The sequence below is a fragment of the Theobroma cacao genome, unplaced genomic scaffold (assembly GCF_053813885.1).
Source record: "Theobroma cacao isolate CCN51 unplaced genomic scaffold, ASM5381388v1 tig016, whole genome shotgun sequence".
In the NCBI taxonomy this organism is placed as follows: domain Eukaryota; kingdom Viridiplantae; phylum Streptophyta; class Magnoliopsida; order Malvales; family Malvaceae; genus Theobroma; species Theobroma cacao.
The window spans coordinates 35228-56478 of record NW_028291727.1 but is presented as its reverse complement, the minus strand read 5'-3'; the positions used below and the strand labels follow the sequence as shown (position 1 = coordinate 56478).

Genomic DNA, 21251 nt, shown 5'->3' with positions numbered 1-21251 from the left:
GATCTCATCACTCAGAGTATTTCTTATCTTAGACAATTCCCGCTAGACTGTCTCAATTTCATCTATCCACTCATGCGGAACCATCTGAACTTTTATTGCGACCACCATGACCTTTAACTCATTAATTCTTTGAGGGTCTTCTAGTGCATTCCGTGTAGTCACCATGTTTGCTTTTTCACTTAGCATGTCTCACTCATGCTCTAATACCAACTATCACGAACTACACTCTTTCATGTAAGTATGCAATAGTCTGTGCAATGCTTGGATGGATGCTTCCACACAAGCTAATCAATAACTTGTTTATATTTAAGCAAATATCAATAATAGCCACAAATTAGTTTAAGGAAACACAATATTAAAATCATAGGGCATAACGAAGGAAATGTACACAACCATTGGAGCCACATATAGAAAATGTCTTATTAATATCAAGATAAGTACAAAGGGACCAAGACACTCCATCATCGAACCATAAAGGGAGCCCTAAATGGTTTGCTACAAATATACCTTTATTAGTGAGTTAGCCCAATAATCTGTCAACTGCTCACTATTAATAAAAAAGTTACAAGATTTTACAAGTATATCACCAAAAGCCGTTACAAGGCGTGAGATGAGGACATTCCTTCCCTAAAAGGTCTTCCCCTAAAGACTTAACAAGCATTTCCAAAGATGCCACCAAGTGCTATTACAATATGTAAAAGAGAGACATATCCCCTAAAAGTACAATGGACTTGGTCTCCTAGAGAATTCTACCCTGTCATAGCCCTATATAATGTTGGCTCATGACATTAGGGGATTTAGAAACTAAGGAAGGTGATGTGTCATTGAAAATTGAAATTATGAGAAACAAGTGTTGGAAAAATATGAAATTCATAAAGACAATCATTAGAACTAAAATTAAGTACTGTAAAGATAGTAATAAGATTTTTAAAGTCATGTTTCAAGTTTTAAAATGGAACATTACTTTTACGAAATACAACATCCCTAGAAACGAAGGACCTCTGCGTAATCAAATCATAAAGTGTAGACTCTTTGATGCCAATGAGATATTTTATGAATACACACAATTTTCCCATAGGATAAATTTCTTTTTGTTATGAGATAGGGTTGATGTTAAGCATAAACAGCTAAAGACTTTAAGAAGTAATTAATAAAATGGGTTTTGTGAAACAATATTTCATATGGTGTTTTATTAATAAATTAGGCTATCACTGATACAAAATTTTCCAACAATTTTACAAGCAAAGAAGACTGTAACAAAAAAGATCTAGCCACAACCAATAAATGCTAGCGTTTACTATCAACAACACCATTTTATTTAGGTGGATAATTCAAAATGCTTTTAGAAGAAATAAATTCAAAAGGATTAAACTCTAAATCATTATCTGACTTAACTTGTTTGATTGAAGCTATGAGTTGAGTATGAACCGTATTATAAAATGATGGAATTATGGAATTGTGAATTCAATTTTGAATAAAGGATAAAGGCTGGAAATTTGGAAGAATCATAGCAAGAACCTTAATCGAATTGCTTTGATACCATGTAAACGATTGAGGAATAGAAAAAAAATTAATTGATTCTTGTTATTTCAACAAATGATTACAAAGCAATTTATATATACTTTTCAAAAACAAACCAGAAAATTTGAATACAAGATTGTCTTCAACTTAATTTAATTAACTAAAATCATAATTGGCTGACTAACTAACTAACTAATGAACTAATTCTTCTAAGCACATGACTATCATGTGCAATATTCTTGATACCTTTCCCCTTTTTGTTTCTAATGTGCTCTTCTTTTTATAATATATTTTTTTGAAGGAGGAATTATCTTGGTAAGAGTTTTGCTGGGAACATCATGCTTGGTTGCACTTGTCACGTATAAATTACAAAAGAGACATCTGTCCATTGATGATATCATTGAAGAATTCCTTCAAAGTCAAAATAGTTTCGTGCCAATTCGGTACTCTTATTCTTAAATTAAAAGAAATGACTCAAGGATTTAAAGATAAACTTGGTTAAGGAGGTTATGGATTAGTGTTCAAAGGAAAGCTTCAAAGTGGTCACCTTGTTGCAATAAAATTATTGAGAAAGTCAAAAGGTAAGAGCAAAGATTTCATTAATGAAATAGCTACCATTGATAGGATTCATCATGTTAATGTGGCATGACTTATTGGATTTTGTGTGGAAGGATCAAAACAAGCTCTTGTGTCATGACCCGGTACTCCCCTCAAGCCCGTGACAACCACCGCGACGTCCTGATAGACATTCACTGCCCAAAATACCAACCGGAATCCCGTAAGGCTTTAGTACCATTTTTTTCATCTCCCCTGTGAGTAATCATCGCCAAACCTGGTTTTTAAAGAATTTTAAGCTTTTTCCCCTTCAAAACCGTGGAAAAATAATTTTCACCTCATAGGGGCGTTTTCGTCATTTTTCCTCGTAATTTTCCGAACCTAACTAAAAATATAGTAAATGAGTGGAAAACACATATTTCATGATTTAAAATAAATTTGGGTGTCTAAAACATTTATTAAAAATGATATTGCAACTATTTGAATAAAATAAAAATATTCAATAAAATATTCTAATTTCTTGTAAAACAATATTTATAGAGTCATCGGTAAATAATTTTTATAATGTAAAAGCTAAAAAAATTCATACGTACTATAATACAGATAACTGGGATATGAAATTTACTTTACAGTGACTCGTGGGCTCACAAGGAACAAAAGTGTACAAAGGCAGTAAACCTACAGTTTTTGTAGTAAAGTCGACTATAATCCCTGACGATATCTGCTATCCACAGGCTACCTCAGGCCTGAAATGGTTGAAAAGGAGGGTGGTGAGATTATAAAATCTTAGTGAGTAAACAGATACCATCTAAAGTCGAGTAAATGGAGACAATTAAAATAAGTCATTATACTATAATTTCATTACCTTTCAACTGATTTCAATCAAATAAAATCAATTCATATAAATCGAGTAATCAACATGGCTTATGAATTTCTTAAAACTTTGGCTCGTGCCAAAACTCATACTCGGTGATACTTTGCGTCGGGCATCCAACCAAGTCCGCCAAGGCTGTTAAAAATTCATATTTCGCATCAAACACATTTTTCGTTGGACATCACAGTCGTTCCTTGGCGTTGACTGAGCTCTCCCTCACGTGGTGGTTTAGTGTCAAGTGAACCCTAAACTTTACCTCATGAGATATCCTACGCGCCTCTACGATCGAGGTAAGAAATAATGGGGTTTACCGTGCCCCTCTAAAAGGTTGGTCTACAGAAACCCCCTACTGCAGTGATTAATTAATATATAATCCACCAATTCAATAAAATTTGCAATAGCATGACATGGCAATTATTGTAATTCACAGCCTTTCAAGGCTAAATACACAGTTCATATATTTCAACAGAAATACCAATTCAGCCATTCATGCAAATATTGTCATAAGCCATTCGATTCAAACCATGAATTTACAACACATGAACACAATCTCCAATTACTCTATTTTCAAAGCCATCATTAAATTTCAAGACAATTTATAAAATCATTTCATTTAATCACAGTTTGTTTATAAAACCAAAAATTTATCATTTAACCTCATTTTTCATAAAATCACAAAATCGGATAAAAATTCACTTTAGATAATTAAGACGATAGTAAGGTTACTCACTGTACTAGGAGTTCGATATACTCCTATTCCTGGTCTTCGGGCACAATCTCTTTACCCTTGTTAGAGGGCTCATCACCTATACATCATACATGACACGAATTTCAATAAATTGTGTCAAATTATCATAAACTATTTCAGGCTCTATAAATCTATATGAATGCACGAAATGTGATGCAAAATGTTCGAATAGCCGTTTAAATACGGTATTCGACCTAATTCGTACTATTCTCGGTGTAATTGGCTAAAACCTCCAATTTAACTCCAAATCAATTTCTTTCACTTTCTACACTCCAATTATACTTAAAATACTTCAATGATTGTGAATATGATTCAATTTATCGGTCCGAATCATAAATCGCACATGTCTATACATTAGGTAAAAATTCAAATTCTCATGCTAAAATTTCCCATTAAATTTCTAGCCTCACCAATCATTAAATACCACCAAAATATCATGAAATATCATCAATTTCAGCCTCAATATCCTCCCTAGAAAATTCGGCCTCTTGTGGGTTTGTGAAGAACAAAGTGATTCCTTGCTAGATTTTTATACTTTCCATTACCAAACAACCAAAAACACTTAATTAGCTTGAAATCTAGCAAAATCAATGCTCAAAACCTCTCCTCTCAAATTCGACCAGCATGGGTTCATCATGCAAACTTGAGTTCTAAGCATGAAAAATGAAAAAGAAAGCATGGGTAATGTAAATCACAAGATAAAATCACAAAATTTTACCTTTATTAGCTTAATCCCTTGAAATCTCACACTTTTTCTTCAATTTTTCCTCCTAGGGTTTGTTCTTTCTTTTCCTTCCTTTGTTCTTACTATGGCCGGCCATAATGAAGAGAAAATGGGCTGATTTGTGCTGATTTTTAAGCTAAATAATTAATGGACAAAAATTTACCATGTGTCACCTTACCATTGGTCCATTTTTAATTTCTTAACTATTAAGCTTTCTCTCTCCACCATATAAATTTCTTCAATTATCCATGATAATTTTGGATAAATTTCATATGCTGGACAAGTGTTGGGTGTGTAAAATTACAATTTTGCCCCTAGGGTGGCAAAATGACTATTTTGCCTTTTATGCTCAAAAAATGCTGGAATTAAAATTTTTCACTTTTCAAACTCAAATTATACTCCAAATGATCAATCTTTGTCAAAAATTTCATCCAACACTCACGTCTTAACCTCGGGTTGCAAAATGACCATTTTACCCCCGAATCATGAAAATTTCAAATTGACTCCAATTCAGCCCTCGAACTCCAAATCATCATTTTAAGTCATTCTGGGTTTTAAAATTCTCAATTTCATCTTAAGATCTCTATTTAGACTAGTTCGAGGCTTAATTCAACTTAATAGTACCATTTGGTACAATATCGACTTTTGATGATTTTTCGGGGCTTTCCTAATATGCAAGCATATTGTCAATCACATGAATGACATAGCAAGTATTTTATAAGATCGAGCTTGACATCTTGTATATTACTTCATGCCAAATGGATCTTTGGATAAAATCATTTTTGCTAGAGACAATAACATTTTTTTAAATTGGGAACAAATGTTAGAGATTGTTCTTGGAGTGGCTCGTGGAATCGAATACTTGCATCAAGGATGTGAAATGTAAATTTTACATTTTGATATCAAGCCACACAACATTCTTTTAAACAAAAAATTTATCCCAAAAATTTCTGATTTTGAACTTGCAAAATTATATCCTGTAAATGAGAGTATTGTGTCTGTTACTATAGCTCGAGGTACATTAGGATATATTGCTCTTGAATTATTCTACAAATTCCTAGGTGGCATCTCATATAAAGCTAATGTTTACAGTTTGGAATGTTATTGATGGGAATGGTGGGAAGAAGGAAAAAATTGAATGTTTCAGTTGAATAGTCAAGTCAAATATACTTCCCTTCTTGGATTTATGACCACTTTGATCAAGGTGGAAAAGTAGACTTGGGTGATGTTATAGATGATGAAAAGAAAATTGCGAGGAAAATGGTAATAGTTGCTCTTTGGTGCATACAGATGAAGCCCATTTGTTTCTCTTCAATGAGCAATGTCCTTGAGATGCTTCAAAGTGAAGTTGACCTTTTGAAAATGCCTTCTAAACATTTGCTCTTTTCTCTCGAAATGTCAGAAGATCATGTTAATAAGAAGTAGTAGACAAGCCCATAAAATAATTATCTATTATTACCTTGTAGTATTGTTTGTTCAACATACATTTTATTACACTAAGGTAGCAATGTACCTTTTAGCTTCACACACAACTTTATACTACTTTGGTTCTTATTGGACATCTATAGAAAGGGAAAATCAGATGAAGTAATTATAAGTATCGGTTGGGAGAGGTTTCATATTTTTTTTTATGTTTGGATTCGATTTTGTTTTATTCTAAAAACATTGAAACAGAAAATTTGATTTGTAACTTGTAAGAATGTTTTATTGTTGTTTTTGTCGTACATTAAAAGATTAAGAGTATGCAGTCAAAATATTGTTTTTAAAACTTTTTATTGATCTATAATAGAAGACATTTGAGAAAGGAAGGGAAAGGAAATCTTTTTGCGCCAAAATTCAAGTTGTTAATTGCTATTGGAAGAGAACTTACAATTGGCAAAAATACCCATAAATAGAAGAAGGCACTATCCAATTCAAGAAACACACAACATAACTCAACAGCACAAAGCTCAATTTAAAAACTCAAATTCAAATCTTCAAGCCCTTAACATTTTCTTTTAATTCTTAAGTATCATAGCTATTTGTTCAAGCTCTTAGAGAGCCACCATTGCTTTCAATATTGTTTACCATAGACACTTGATATTTGATGTATTTCTAAGCTCCTTGAGCATTTGGCTATTCAAAACAAGCAAGCCAAGCACATTTGCCATTAGAATTGTGCAAAAGTCAACTTTCTAAGCCTCAATCATTAAAACAATCTATCTACTTTGATTCTATTTCTATCTATTGGAATTATTAACTTATTTTTCTATTAAGCATTGTGGTATGTTTTGAACATTTTGATATTTTAAGCTTCATTGCAACTACGCATAGATATAATCATCCTCCGAAAATCAAAATCATTCCGTGTATATATATATATATATATTAACTTATTTTTCTATTAAGCATTGTGGTATGTTTTGAACATTTTGATATTTTAAGCTTCATTGCAACTACGCATAGATATAATCATCCTCCGAAAATCAAAATCATTCCGTGTATATATAGATTTTGTCCTTTAGTATTAAATTTTGATTTTGTTCAGATTGAAAGATATTAAAATATGGCCTACATAGTTATGAAGCATTTGTCTATTCTTTATACACAACACCAAAAGTCCAACAATTGCTTAATACTCATTTTGATTGTAAGGCTGCAGTCTGCAAATTGCTTTTCTTCTTATTCAGAAATAGCTGCTAGCTCTCTGTTAATGGGCTTCTTAGGCTTCTTTTCATCTTTAGAGGCAAAAGGATTTGGTGGCATTGTCAGATTGTCTGCTTCTCCTTCCAACATCTGAACCACAGATTTCATTGAAGGACGATCAACTGGATACCACTGAATGCACCGAAGTCCAACAATTGTAAGTTTCTTGGCTATCTTGTGATGCCCTTCATCTTCGATATCAATTCCTAATTCTTCTCCTTTGTCTAAACGATTATAAACCCACTCCGGGAAGTACACTTGGCTTTCATTGGCCACTGTCACATCAATATTCTTTCTCCCTCCAACCATTTCAAGCAAGAGCATTCCAAAACTGTAAACGTCTGATTTGTATGAGACGTTTCCAAAGTTCCTAGACAATACTTCAGGTGCAATATAGCCCATGGTTCCTCTTGCTGCTGTCATTGAAACAGCACTTTGCTCTTTGGAACATAACTTAGCCAAACCAAAATCAGAGATCTTAGGAGTGAAGTTCTGATCCAGTAAAATATTGTGAGGTTTGATGTCAAAATGGAGGATCCGTTGCTCGCAACCTTGGTGAAGGTACTCAATGCCTTTGGCTATGCCTAAAGCAATTTCATGAAGCTTCTCCCAACTAAGGAAACGATTCTCACCCTTGGCTGCAAATATGAATTTCTCTAATGACTCATTTGGCAAGTACTCATAAACAAGGGCTCGGTTATACCCATCAGCACAAAAACCAACTAAGCGAGTAACATTGACATGGTGGATTCTTCCCATTGAACCAACTTCGTTAACGAACTCTTCACCATTTCCCTTGAAGTTATTCAGAACCTTAACAGCTACTGAAACATCATTGGAAAGTGTTCCTTTGAACACAGTACCATAACCACCCTGTCCAAGTTTTTCCTTGAATTGGTTTGTTATCCTCTTAATATCAGCATAGGAATATCTTGAGGGCTTAAGAGCTTTGTAATCCTCCAAAAACTGTTCGATCTTGCGTTGGCCCTCTTTCTCTTTTTTATTCAAGTGGTGCAGCCAACAGAGTCCAATGACACTCAATAAAAGGAGAAGTGATCCTATGGTTAAACCTGCAAATAACATGATCCTAGTCAGAGATTACAATGCTTCATCAGATCATTTCTTTTCTCAACATAAAATCAATGTATGGAACAACCATGTACCTGAAATCATTAGCTTCATTCTTGCACCTGGAAAACATTAAAAAATGATCAGCATGCTATATTTCTCAACATCAGTACAATAATCCTATATCATTACTCTATATATAGTTTCCCTTAAGTTTCTAAAACATTCAAAATTGATTTCGGCCCCGCAAATTAATGTTTAATTACAAGATTTTGAATAAATGATATTAAATCATAGGTAAAAAACAAGTATTGATTTAATATGAACCAAGCAATTTCTTGCTGGAACTGTAAGTTAAAGTAGTTGGTTTTCATGTTTAGTACCCTAATTTGGGAAGCCTAATTTATCCCATAATGTCAGTAATTTTTACATCAAAAAGTTCTACCTAACTTATTTTTGCTAATAGAAGAGAGCATAAACAAGGTATTTAGATCTCAAAATTTACAAATTTTAATTTATACATGAGGTTTATAATTTTTAGACAAAATTATAAATCAAAACTTCATTAAAAATTATTAATTGCAATGTATAATAATAAATATTTGATCAACTTTTTTTATATTATTTGAATAATAATTTATAAAATTATATGAAGCACTATAGCATAAATGAGTTTTAACAATACAATTTTTGCTGCACTTTCATTTTCGCATTTAGAATTATATTACTTCACATTATTATTTATTTCATTTAGTGTAATTATTTCACTTGATGACAATTTTTATTTCCAATTAAGAAGAAGCTTCATTTATTTCAATTTAAAATTTACAATTTGATTTAATTATAAAGATAAATATTTTATTTTGATTATTTATCAAAATTAAATAAAAAATATTATCAAATAATTTTTTAATCTTACGATCAACTAATCTTCTGAATTTATCAAATATTATTTTAATCTCTGTTTATAATATTTTTAAGACAATTCTAGTTCTGACAGCACTTTCTACGAAACAGGCTCTTAGTCGACGTAGATCACAAACTTTAGGTAAACGTCAAACTAGTGAACGTCAAACTATCTTAAAGCCAAAATGACCCATTTCTCAGTCCCTTATTACTTCCCCAAAGTTGCCAAGAAAAGCACAAAATACTTAAACAGAAGATATCAAAATGACTCATATTTGTAATCTCCATTTACTTTTTATTTTGGTTTTTTTTTTTTGGAATGAGATTATTTTAATATTAGCAAATAGATAATAAATATTTTAAAATCTAAAATATAATTTAAAAATTAAAATGTTAATATAAAAATACTTTTATTATTTATAGTAATAATAAAATTATGTATAGGATTGAACCTGACTGACCCTGGCTTAGATTTCAAAGCATAGACCCTTTAGATCAGGTTTAATGAAAAAAGAAGAATTACGGGTGAACAACACTAAATTCATATTTCAAAAATACTTAAATATTTAATACATTGATTGACTCATTTTCTTTTAATTAAAAAAATTCATATTTCAGAACAATACTACTTAAAAACTCATATGTATGTGGCACCTTTATGATCCATGTGGATGTAATAGCACTCTATGCCCAAGGCCTTGGTAGTATTGCGTCGACATCCTTTGCCCTGTATTTCACATGAACCACACGCCGGGTTGGTCCAACTGAAGTAAAACTTGTTTTTCTGGTCAGACATCAACCCTCGAGGAATATCAATGATATCTATAGTCTTGCTGCAATTTAACAGGTCATAGCCTCCATCATCAGAATCAAAGTATTCAACGTAGAAGCCAGGCACACTTAAGCAGGAAATGCTCCAGTCATTATCATAATCATTTGATTGATCTTCAATTGAACAATTGAACAAGGTGAAGTTTCCCGGTTTGCTGTCATAGTAGGGATCTGTGTCTGAGCGGAACGTGAAAGGAGATGCGAATAAGGTAAGATTTTGAAGCTGCTTTTGGACACAACCATCTTCATCATACACCTGAATCCTCTGGTTTACATAATCTATATGCTTCACCAATAACTTGACCGAACGGGGCAGCTCCAGCACCGTCTGGTTCTTGTTGTTGCAGGACAGGTCAAACCCAGATGAGCCACAGTGGTCCGGTTGGCGGCCTTTCAACCGGAAGGGGTACCGGACGGATGGCTGGCCGGGTTTGCAGTGTTTTGGCTCGCAGGCATCTTGATCTGGCGAGACTGGACCAAGACCAACTGCTGAAGCACTCAATACCAAGAGGAAGTGACAGAGAATAATTACCATTTGCATCTAGTCTGGGCAGTTGTACGAGAACTCGCCTTTTACTTATCGCCTGAGGCAGAGGCAATGCTTTTAAAACCAAAAATTGAAGCAGAGTGGAGAAGACTCCAACTACCAAGTCAACACATCTTTTCTACGCTATACTTTAGTTTTTTGCTATTTTTGATGACATAAATTAGAAAAGAGGAAAATTTTTTTTTAGCCCTTAAAAATAACGTGTTTTTGTAAATAAGTTTTTAGATAATTTTAATTGTTTTTAGTCACAAGAATAGATTTTGAGACAAAAATGCCTTTAATGAGCCATCTTCGTTGAAGCGCTCTCTCAAACAGACAAAAAATGAGAAAATAAATATGTAAAGAAATTGCGAACATCTAATTTTGTGCAAAACATCCTTTTTTTCGCGAAGCTTGTGCAAAACAAAATAATGTTGTATGAGATGATTTTTCAGAGATTTTAGACATGGCATTCAGATAATAGGAAAAGAATGATATTAAATCGAACGAGGAACTGGTCGTGATGAATCGAAAGCTTGGAGAATGATGTGAAACCAGAAATCCCTAATACAGTGGTGAATCGAAAGAAGAAAGATGTGAATCCAAAGCACGAAATGGTCGTGTTACAGTAGGCCATATGTGAGATGGGTGTGGCAGGGCAGGGTTTAGAGTTTGTGAAACGGCATGTTGAGAATGTGTGACACGACATGGTGGGAATGTGTGACAGGGCTGTGACACGGCAGGATTTAGAGTTTGTGACACGCCAGAGTTCAGAGTTGGTGACACGCCATGGAGGAAATCTGTGACATGCCAGAGTTCAGAGTTGGTGACACGCCATGGAGGGAATCTGTGACACATTAGCGTTCAGAGTTTATGACACGCCATGGGGGGAATCTGTGAGACTCCAGCGTTTAAAGTTGGTGACACGCCATGGAAGGAATCTGTGATACGCCAGCGTTTAGAGTTCGCAATAAGCCATGGGGGGAATCTGTGACACGCCAGAGTTCAGAGTTGGTGACACGCCATGGAGGGAATCTGTGACATTCCAGGGTTCAGAGTTAGTGACACGCCATGGAGGGAATCTGTGACACGTCAGCGTTCAGAGTTTGTGACTTGCCATGGAGGCAATCTGTGACATGCCAGTGTTTAGAGTTTGTTAGACTCCATGGAGATCCGTGACACGGTAGGGTTTAGAGTGTGTGACACGGCATGGCAATTGATGTGTGGCACACATGGTTTGAAAAAGGAAAAAAAAAGCAGGTAAATAACAAGGAAACCGATTGGACTTCAACTGAATTAATTCAATAAATGAATATTTATAAAGGAAATTGTGAGGCCATTTCATTTTAATTAAATATTTTCTAAAAATAGCAAACATCTGTGTTCTTTCTCATTCCCAAATATAGCAGAGTGCTCGACTTTCTTCTTTACAAGCTTGACACCACCACAGCAACTGTTCGATCTTGCGTTGGCCCTCTTTCTCTTTTTTATTCAAGTGGTGCAGCCAACAGAGTCCAATGACACTCAATAAAAGGAGAAGTGATCCTATGGTTAAACCTGCAAATAACATGATCCTAGTCAGAGATTACAATGCTTCATCAGATCATTTCTTTTCTCAACATAAAATCAATGTATGGAACAACCATGTACCTGAAATCATTAGCTTCATTCTTGCACCTGGAAAACATTAAAAAATGATCAGCATGCTATATTTCTCAACATCAGTACAATAATCCTATATCATTACTCTATATATAGTTTCCCTTAAGTTTCTAAAACATTCAAAATTGATTTCGGCCCCGCAAATTAATGTTTAATTACAAGATTTTGAGTAAATGATATTAAATCATAGGTAAAAAATAAGTATTGATTTAATATGAACCAAGCAATTTCTTGCTGGAACTGTAAGTTAAAGTAGTTGGTTTTCATGTTTAGTACCCTAATTTGGGAAGCCTAATTTATCCCATAATGTCAGTAATTTTTACATCAAAAAGTTCTACGTACCTTATTTTTGCTAATAGAAGAGAGCAAAAACAAGGTATTTAGATCTCAAAATTTACAAATTTTAATTTATACACGAGGTTTATAATTTTTAGACAAAATTATAAATCAAAACTTCATTAAAAATTATTAATTGCAATGTATAATAATAAATATTTGATCAACTTTTTTTATATTATTTGAATAATAATTTATAAAATTATATGAAGCACTATAGCATAAATGAGTTTTAACAATACAATTTTTGCTGCACTTTCATTTTCGCATTTAGAATTATATTACTTCACATTATTATTTATTTCATTTAGTGTAATTATTTCACTTGATGACAATTTTTATTTCCAATTAAGAAGAAGCTTCATTTATTTCAATTTAAAATTTACAATTTGATTTAATTATAAAGATAAATATTTTATTTTGATTATTTATCAAAATTAAATAAAAAATATTATCAAATAATTTTTTAATCTTACGATCAACTAATCTTCTGAATTTATCAAATATTATTTTAATCTCTGTTTATAATATTTTTAAGACAATTCTAGTTCTGACAACACTTTCTACGAAACAAGCTCTTAGTCGACGTAGATCACAAACTTTAGGTAAACGTCAAACTAGTGAACGTCAAACTATCTTAAAGCCAAAATGACCCATTTCTCAGTCCCTTATTACTTCCCCAAAGTTGCCAAGAAAAGCACAAAATACTTAAACAGAAGATATCAAAATGACTCATATTTGTAATCTCCATTTACTTTTTATTTTTGGTTTTTTTTTTTTTTGGAATGAGATTATTATTTTAATATTAGCAAATAGATAATAAATATTTTAAAATCTAAAATATAATTTAAAAATTAAAATGTTAATATAAAAATACTTTTATTATTTATAGTAATAATAAAATTATGTATAGGATTGAACCTGACTGACCCTGGCTTAGATTTCAAAGCATAGACCCTTTAGATCAGGTTTAATGAAAAAAGAAGAATTACGGGTGAACAACACTAAATTCATATTTCAAAAATACTTAAATATTTAATACATTGATTGACTCATTTTCTTTTAATTAAAAAAATTCATATTTCAGAACAATACTACTTAAAAACTCATATGTATGTGGCACCTTTATGATCCATGTGGATGTAATAGCACTCTATGCCCAAGGCCTTGGTAGTATTGCGTCGACATCCTTTGCCCTGTATTTCACATGAACCACACGCCGGGTTGGTCCAACTGAAGTAAAACTTGTTTTTCTGGTCAGACATCAACCCTCGAGGAATATCAATGATATCTATAGTCTTGCTGCAATTTAACAGGTCATAGCCTCCATAATCAGAATCCAAGTATTTAACGTAGAAGCCAGGCACACTTAAGCAGGAAATGCTCCCGTAATTATCATAATCATTCGATTGATCTTCAATTGAACAATTGAACAAGGTGAAGTTTCCCGGTTTGCTGTCATAGTAGGGATCTATGTCTGAGCGGAACGTGAAAGGAGATGCGGATAAGGTAAGATTTTGAAGCTGCTTTTGGACACAACCATCTTCATCATACACCTGAATCCTCTGGTTTACATAATCTATATGCTTCACCAATAACTTGACCGAACGGGGCAGCTCCAGCACCGTCTGGTTCTTGTTGTTGCAGGACAGGTCAAACCCAGATGAGCCACAGTGGTCCGGTTGGCGGCCTTTCAACCGGAAGGGGTACCGGACGGATGGCTGGCCGGGTTTGCAGTGTTTTGGCTCGCAGGCATCTTGATCTGGCGAGACTGGACCAAGACCAACTGCTGAAGCACTCAATACCAAGAGGAAGTGACAGAGAATAATTACCATTTGCATCTAGTCTGGGCAGTTGTACGAGAACTCGCCTTTTACTTATCGCCTGAGGCAGAGGCAATGCTTTTAAAACCAAAAATTGAAGCAGAGTGGAGAAGACTCAAACTAGCAAGTCAACACATCTTTTCTACTCTATACTTCAGTTTTTTGCTATTTTTGATGACATAAATTAGAAAATATTACGATGAAAACAAACGTTGATGTTATTGAAATTTTTAATTGACAAACACATACATATATGTTTACTATATTTATGTATTACCATTTTAAAAAATATTTTGCTATATATATTAATCAATTTGTAATTAAGAGTTCTAATTGCATTGAATGATTTTCATTCAAAATATTTTTATTTTAAATATTAATGAGATTTATCCAATATGTGAATAACATTTATTAATTGTATTAAATAAATTTTATAAAAAATATTTTTAATTTTAATAGTATTGAATAATTTGTGAATTAACATTACAAAATCCAATGATTTATACTTAAACCTTAACATTTAGAGACATTTATATTTCTATATAATTGTTATTTAAATAATTAAAAAATATTCATATACCAACACATATGACAACAAGTACTAATTAATTAATAAATAGACACACGTCAACCCCTTAATCACATTTGTAAAGTTTGAAAACTCCAGAGTCATATAGAATAATAAATCTAAGTAATTGTATTACTTTTATTAATTTCTGGATTTTTTTAACTCCACAAATTGATTTATACAAATTGAAATGTGTCTATTAAATTAGTAATTAAATTTTATTAAATTTACTTAAAATTCATCAAAAAAAGGGCAATATATATAAATTCAAAAAAGTAAAACAATAAAAACTTCCCATATATATTAAAAACATGCAAAACCAAAATCAAAATTATCATTTTATAAAATTACATTCCCGAGTTTAATTTACATTACGAGTAAATAATTCTTAATAAGTATGGCCTTAGTATTACATTCAATATGTATTATCAATTAATAAAATTAATAAGCAAACAAGTTAATATATATGATATTAGTTTTTTTTTCAAAAATTATATGACATTAGTTAATCTAATGTATATGAGGTGGGACAATCTTCTAACCAAAATAAAAATATTTTATAAGTAAGACTCGTGATTGCGACATTAATATATACACCATAACTATACTCATTTATTGATGCGTATGTACTCCTACTAAAAAAGCAGAGATGGAATTCTCTTTTTCAAATAAAAAGGGAGATGACAAAATTAGTAGTTTAGCACCACCATTTGTCTCCCAATCGCCACTACACCTGCAGTTTGCCGATGGCGCTTTGGCTAGTGTGTGGTGGGACGGGCAAAGCCTTTAATACCATCACTCAATTTTATTTTCGTAATTGCTTAAAACAGAAATTGTGAGAAATGATTATCCTTATAATCTCATTTCAAAAATAACCTTCAATATAAAGTTAACTGTTTTTATTTAATTTTAATCATGAGATAATAAATATACCTTTAAAATCATTTCAAACGAATTAAATACTCTCAATTTTTCTGTCCCATCATTCATCTACTGTGTACCCTATTTTGCTATGCTCTCCATGTTTCTCTCTTATCATCCAACTCTCCCTAATTTTACCACTATCACCATCTCTCTCTATTTATCTTGTCATATCATCTTCGATCTATAGACCAAAGAGCATGACATGAAAGATAACAACATATTGTTAGGTTTATTAGTTTACATTCACAAAACACTTTATCGTCAATCTACGACCAAGAAGCATGGCATGGCGAGTAACAACAAATTCTTGGGTTTATTAATGTTGAGTTTTTCAGTGATTCAAGTTTGGTAGAATATACCTTGGCTTGGTATGTAACAAAGTGATTCATGCATTGGTGTATAAAATCAGTAGGAAGAAGGAAGTTTGGGTGTGTAATATATGGTACTAAAGCTTTGGCCTTGACGTGTAATATTTGATGTTGAAGTTTTGACCTTAGCGTATAACATTTGCTGCTGAAGTTTTGGTGTGTAATATATTCTACTTTGGCCTTGGCATGTAATATCTGGTATTGGAACTTTGGCCTTGGCATGTAACATTTAGTGCTGAAGTTTTGGTGTGCATTGTCGTTTTGTTTTTCTTTTCTATTATTAAACATGGCATATAACTTATTCATTTTTGTTTCACTGTAATATAAACTCTTAGAGTTAAAACATGTAACAACTTTTTTTTGAATTGTAACAATATTGTTTTGAACATAGCATGTAATAATAATACTTTTTAAATATAATTGTAACTTATTCTCTATCTTTGTATTTCATTGATATGAAAGATTACGAAAATTTAATATTTTAATGAAGGATTAATTAATGTTGAAAAAATATTTTTCATGTTGGGAAATTTAAACATCCTTTTGAAACATTTAATTGTATTATTTTATTAATTGAATTTTTAGTCTATAAATTAGTAATGAAGTTTTTAAACTCCAGAAATCGATTTATATATATTGACATGTGTTCATTAAAATAATAATTAAAATTTTTTACTTTTACTTAATTTTATCTTAATAGACACATGAAAGCTCTTTGAACCTGTTTGTGAAATTTAAAAATTCTACTATAAACACTGTACAAGTAAGTTTAATTCCTTTATTTATAGTCTAATGAACCCATTGTAACCCTATAAACTTATAAAATTTCAAATTCCCACGTCTAATAGAGGTTTCCAGCATTAGTTCCTTTGTTACCCTCCAACACTCAACATTATTACAATCTCTCGTAACTATTTAATATCACTATTGTTTAATTTAATTTAATTTAATTCCATTAATCCTTTAAAATAAATTTAATAATTAAATTATTTTTTACTATCAATAAATGGTCCCACTAGCTGAGAAAATTCTTGATTACTACTACAAGTTCATTTAAGGTTCCTTTGTCCTTTGATTATTTGCGCGTAGACGATTTTCGACGCTTTTGAGTTTGAACAATCAACAAAGGTGAACCAAGCTTTTTCTTCGCACCTGCTAAATAATGGAGATTTTTATGAATCACATTTGGTCGGGGTAAAGTTAATCAAGTTTTATTAGAAGTTAAAGATAACAAAAATAAACATTAAAAATTTTTAAAATTAATTTATTGAACTTAATTAACAATCAAAATATTCATAATAAATAATAATTTTATATAACATGTCAAAAATAAGAAAATAAAAATTTACAATAGTTTTTAAGAATGTTATGCTGGATAATATTTTTTAAATTCAAGCTAGTAATATCTTTTAAATAATTAAATTATCTATAAGAAACTCATCATATATTTTATTTCGAAAAAAATATAATTAATAATTCTTAAAAATTTAAAGAAAAAATTTATAGAAATTTGAAATATATAAATAAATAAATTAAAAGAATTATAAATATGCTATGCACAAAGAAGATAAAACTTAACATCTCAATTCTCAAGTGTCTCCCACCCAAATTTAAGGATGTTATGCTCAGTTCTCTTTTTCATCATGGCAGTCCTTGCTATTTCTTTTTACCTCAAACCTTGCATCGGTCGAAGAGAAAACAAGCTCTGTGTATTTCTTTCTATGGAAACCTTAACATCAATTACCTTTTTGGATTAAAGAGCCTGCCTCGTGAGTGCGGCTACCCTGGGCTTGAGCTGATTTGCGACAATAATCTAGCTTTTTTTTTTTGTTTTTCTTTTATAGTTGATCTACGAACGAAGGGGATTTCAATTTGGATCATCATCCTTTTAGTGGAAAGTGGTAGCTGCGATTAGGATCTATGCAATGATTTTCTTATCCGCTCAACTATTCAAGTGTTTGGCCTTTAACATTAATCCACACAGTGACCGAATAAGATCTTTTCCAATGTAATATTTTACTTGTGCTAGCAAGTTTTGCTTTTAAAACAAAGAGACAAAAAAAATTCTTACCGAATCTTATTTTGTTAGATAAAGAAAACTATTTTTTTTTCTTATTTTTATGAAACAGCTGAGAAGTGGCTAGAGGCTTAGAGTTTTAGTTGGCTGACATAACATATTTATATAACCAAACTAAGTTGTAACCCTAGATACAACAATTGTATTTTAATTCAATGAAGTCCTTGTGAACTTAATTAATTTCCTACTTTAATTTAGTCTATTCTAATTAAGTCTAACTTACTTAATTATCCTTATTTAATCACAATCATGTCACTTAATGTGTGTGACCCATTAGGCTTCTAACATGTTAGCAATAAATATAAATCCTAATCAAATATCAATTTGATAATTAATTTATATATATAAATCATGAGCGGCATCTAGTAATACATCATGACCACCTAAATGTTAGAGAGTCGATTAAAGAATTTGACAAAGCCCTTCAGTGATTAGTCTCTCAGTGCAATAGGATTCTTTCAGCAAATATCTCGAAAATATCAAAAAGCATGGCTTAGTGTCTACTTATAACATTTCATATTAGTTCTCATAATTCATGACTAACTTTATAAATTTAGGAAGCTAACTTTCCTCAAATTCACCATGCTTTGGTCAAAGACTTTATACAAGTTAATCAAGAATTGAGAACAACTGAGATACATCCCTTCATATCACTTGGGGTGATGAATCCTCTCTTGACCACTCATGCACCTTCGTATGTTTCATGACATACCCAAAAACACCCTGTTTAAGCATCTAGTCACCTCCAGAACTATAGTGGTGAAATCAAAATATGTCATTCCCCATACAAAATGACCTAGTGTCTCAAGTTTAAGGATTAATTGCACGACTATCACATGAGAACATATTCCATAAATACTTGAGTGAAATACCAAATGGAGTTCTCATAGCGGATCATGTTCAATGAACTTGTTCTTTAACAAGCACTCACATGTTATCCTCAAGTATCCCATATACTTCAATCTATGAAATCAATTGCTTACTTCTCAAGTAAAGAGGCTTAACATGTACTAGTCTTTCAGCATTGTCAATGCCCTATCTTGATAATATAATGACCAGGAACAATTTTAGGAACATGGCTTTGATGCATAATGATCTCATAACTATAACAACTTTACAATTCTCTTGCAAACTTTATGTTCCACAGGCTTCATTCAATTAGTACTTAATAACTCCTTATTATTGCACTAACATGAAAGAAAACCTTTATCACATATAGTTATGTGAGTAAATATCCATTAAATGACAATACATATTTTTTGACCAATCTAATTGGCTCAAAGGCATATACCAATAATCTCTCACTTGCACTTGAGTCAATTACTAACGTATCCAATATCGAACATTTTCGCTTAAAAATTGTGTCTCTACTAGGACAACTCAAATTGCAATATTTGGGAATATGTTAATTTATATGTTTGACAATCTCCATTGTCATAATCGAAATACTAATTTAGATCACAACGAGATCTTGATTCCATTATTATAGCTCTTGTTGTTACTTTAACAACTTGGAATCATCTATTTGTTCATTAAACCAATGATCCAAATATTTCTTCTTTTGTAGCCTAAACAAAAGGTTTGTATCCGATTATAGATATAATCATGCAGTTATCTCTTGTTTTGGAGCCAGTCCAATACAGTTGCTCAATTATGACTTTATGTCACTAGTAACATTTAGGATTCTCTCTATATTAAACTCCTTTAACATGTCATCCCAAATTCTTTTGTTGAGTCCCTTTTTAGGCTTTGACTCTTTAGTCCCAATTTGTTTTTCTTAGACTGACAAATGTATCTCATACACTTTGAATGAGTAACTTATTTTACTCCCACTAACCTTATGATTTGCACAAAATATGTTTATCTTATTCAAAGTATTCAACTATTTTGAATTTATTACATTGAATAAAGATTATTATCCAATCATTTATGTTGGATTATTTAATAGACTCATCTTGTATGAATAATGCATCAATATGCATCTTACTAATGGTTTGTGTTTAATGGATGAATTATGCATCTTTATGCACCCCATTAAATCAATCTTTGTGTATAGATCTTATCTATAGGATTTTATAATTTCATGACCTTTGACTTTTAAAGTGTCATTAGCTCCCACTATTCTATCATGTATAGAAATCTTACCAAGTAAACTTATTTATTTTTGTTTGAGGTGTTATATCCATAACTATTATGTATAGATACATATTATAAGTTATTCATCATTGGTTATAGAATGAAATCCTATCAAAGGTTAGTTCATGTGATTAATTGGGGTTAGAATGCTTTGTGATTAATCTCTTATGAATTCAATATGATAATTAATTGTTTTTAGTTCTAAGCAACCTTTAATTTAGATATTTTTTCTTAATAATAATGCTCCTTAACTAAATGTGTTCATAATCTTATTATGAATTCATTGAGTTAGGACTCAATTTTATCTAAGTCAACTTATTAATTCTCTTTTTGATTCATAATCAAAAGAAAAATAATCTCACAATGATCTTATCATTATGACTTAGTATTGATTATCATATAAGCAAGGTTATACTTAAGGATAAATAATTTAGAACAATTTTAAAACAAAATGAGATGTAATGTAACTATATATATATATATATATATATATATATATAAGCTAAGCATCTCATGCTAGCAAAATATAAATCTATGTTTTTTAAACATAAAATAAAATATTCAGCCATAGGCCTAAAACAAAAACATCTCATCTTGACAATCATGTTATAAAAACATTCAATATTCTAAAATTATTTATTGTTCCACGATTTAATCTAGGTCAACAAGGTTGATCACAATCAACTAAGGTTGTCACCTTCATGGTCTTATTCTTCACTGCTCATTGTCATTAGTTCCTTGAATAGGTCATACATATTAAAACCATTAATAAAGAGTAAGGTATCATATACCAAGTAATGAAAAATAAATCATCATATGATTCCTACTTGATGTGGAAGCTTCCTTTTGTTTCTTCCCTTTGATGGATTCAAGCTAATCCTTGCAATTGCGTCTCCAATGCCTTAGCTTGTCACAAAAA

At 31.5% G+C, this 21251-nt stretch overlaps 1 protein-coding gene across 2 annotated transcripts; it reads right to left on the bottom strand.

Moving 5' to 3' along the window:
* Positions 1-6933: 6933 nt before the first annotated feature.
* On the bottom strand, positions 6934-14385 carry LOC148760185 (rust resistance kinase Lr10-like). 2 transcript variants are annotated; one of them, XM_088802841.1, is made up of 3 exons: positions 13560-14385; positions 12089-12115; positions 6934-8177 (listed from the first exon to the last, which is right to left on the bottom strand). In XM_088802841.1, the coding sequence occupies exons 1-3, from the start codon at positions 14275-14277 to the stop codon at positions 7084-7086; spliced, it is 1839 nt and encodes a 612-aa protein (XP_088658967.1). In that variant the 5' UTR covers positions 14278-14385; the 3' UTR covers positions 6934-7083. The 2 variants fall into 2 exon arrangements, with proteins under 2 accessions (XP_088658967.1, XP_088658966.1); XM_088802840.1 differs by lacking the exons at positions 12089-12115; positions 13560-14385 and adding exons at positions 8271-8297; positions 9736-10559.
* Positions 14386-21251: the final 6866 nt, after the last annotated feature.

Bases quoted from the DNA above. Each gene is read 5' to 3' on its own strand.
- LOC148760185 (XM_088802841.1), bottom strand. From the start codon at position 14,277: ATGCAAATGGTAATTATTCTCTGTCACTTCCTCTTGGTATTGAGTGCT. The intron at 12,116-13,559 runs GTGCCACATACA...AATGTTTTCCAG, and splicing joins CATCCACATGGATCATAAAG to GTGCAAGAATGAAGCTAATG. The intron at 8,178-12,088 runs GTACATGGTTGT...TGTTATTTGCAG, and splicing joins AATGAAGCTAATGATTTCAG to GTTTAACCATAGGATCACTT.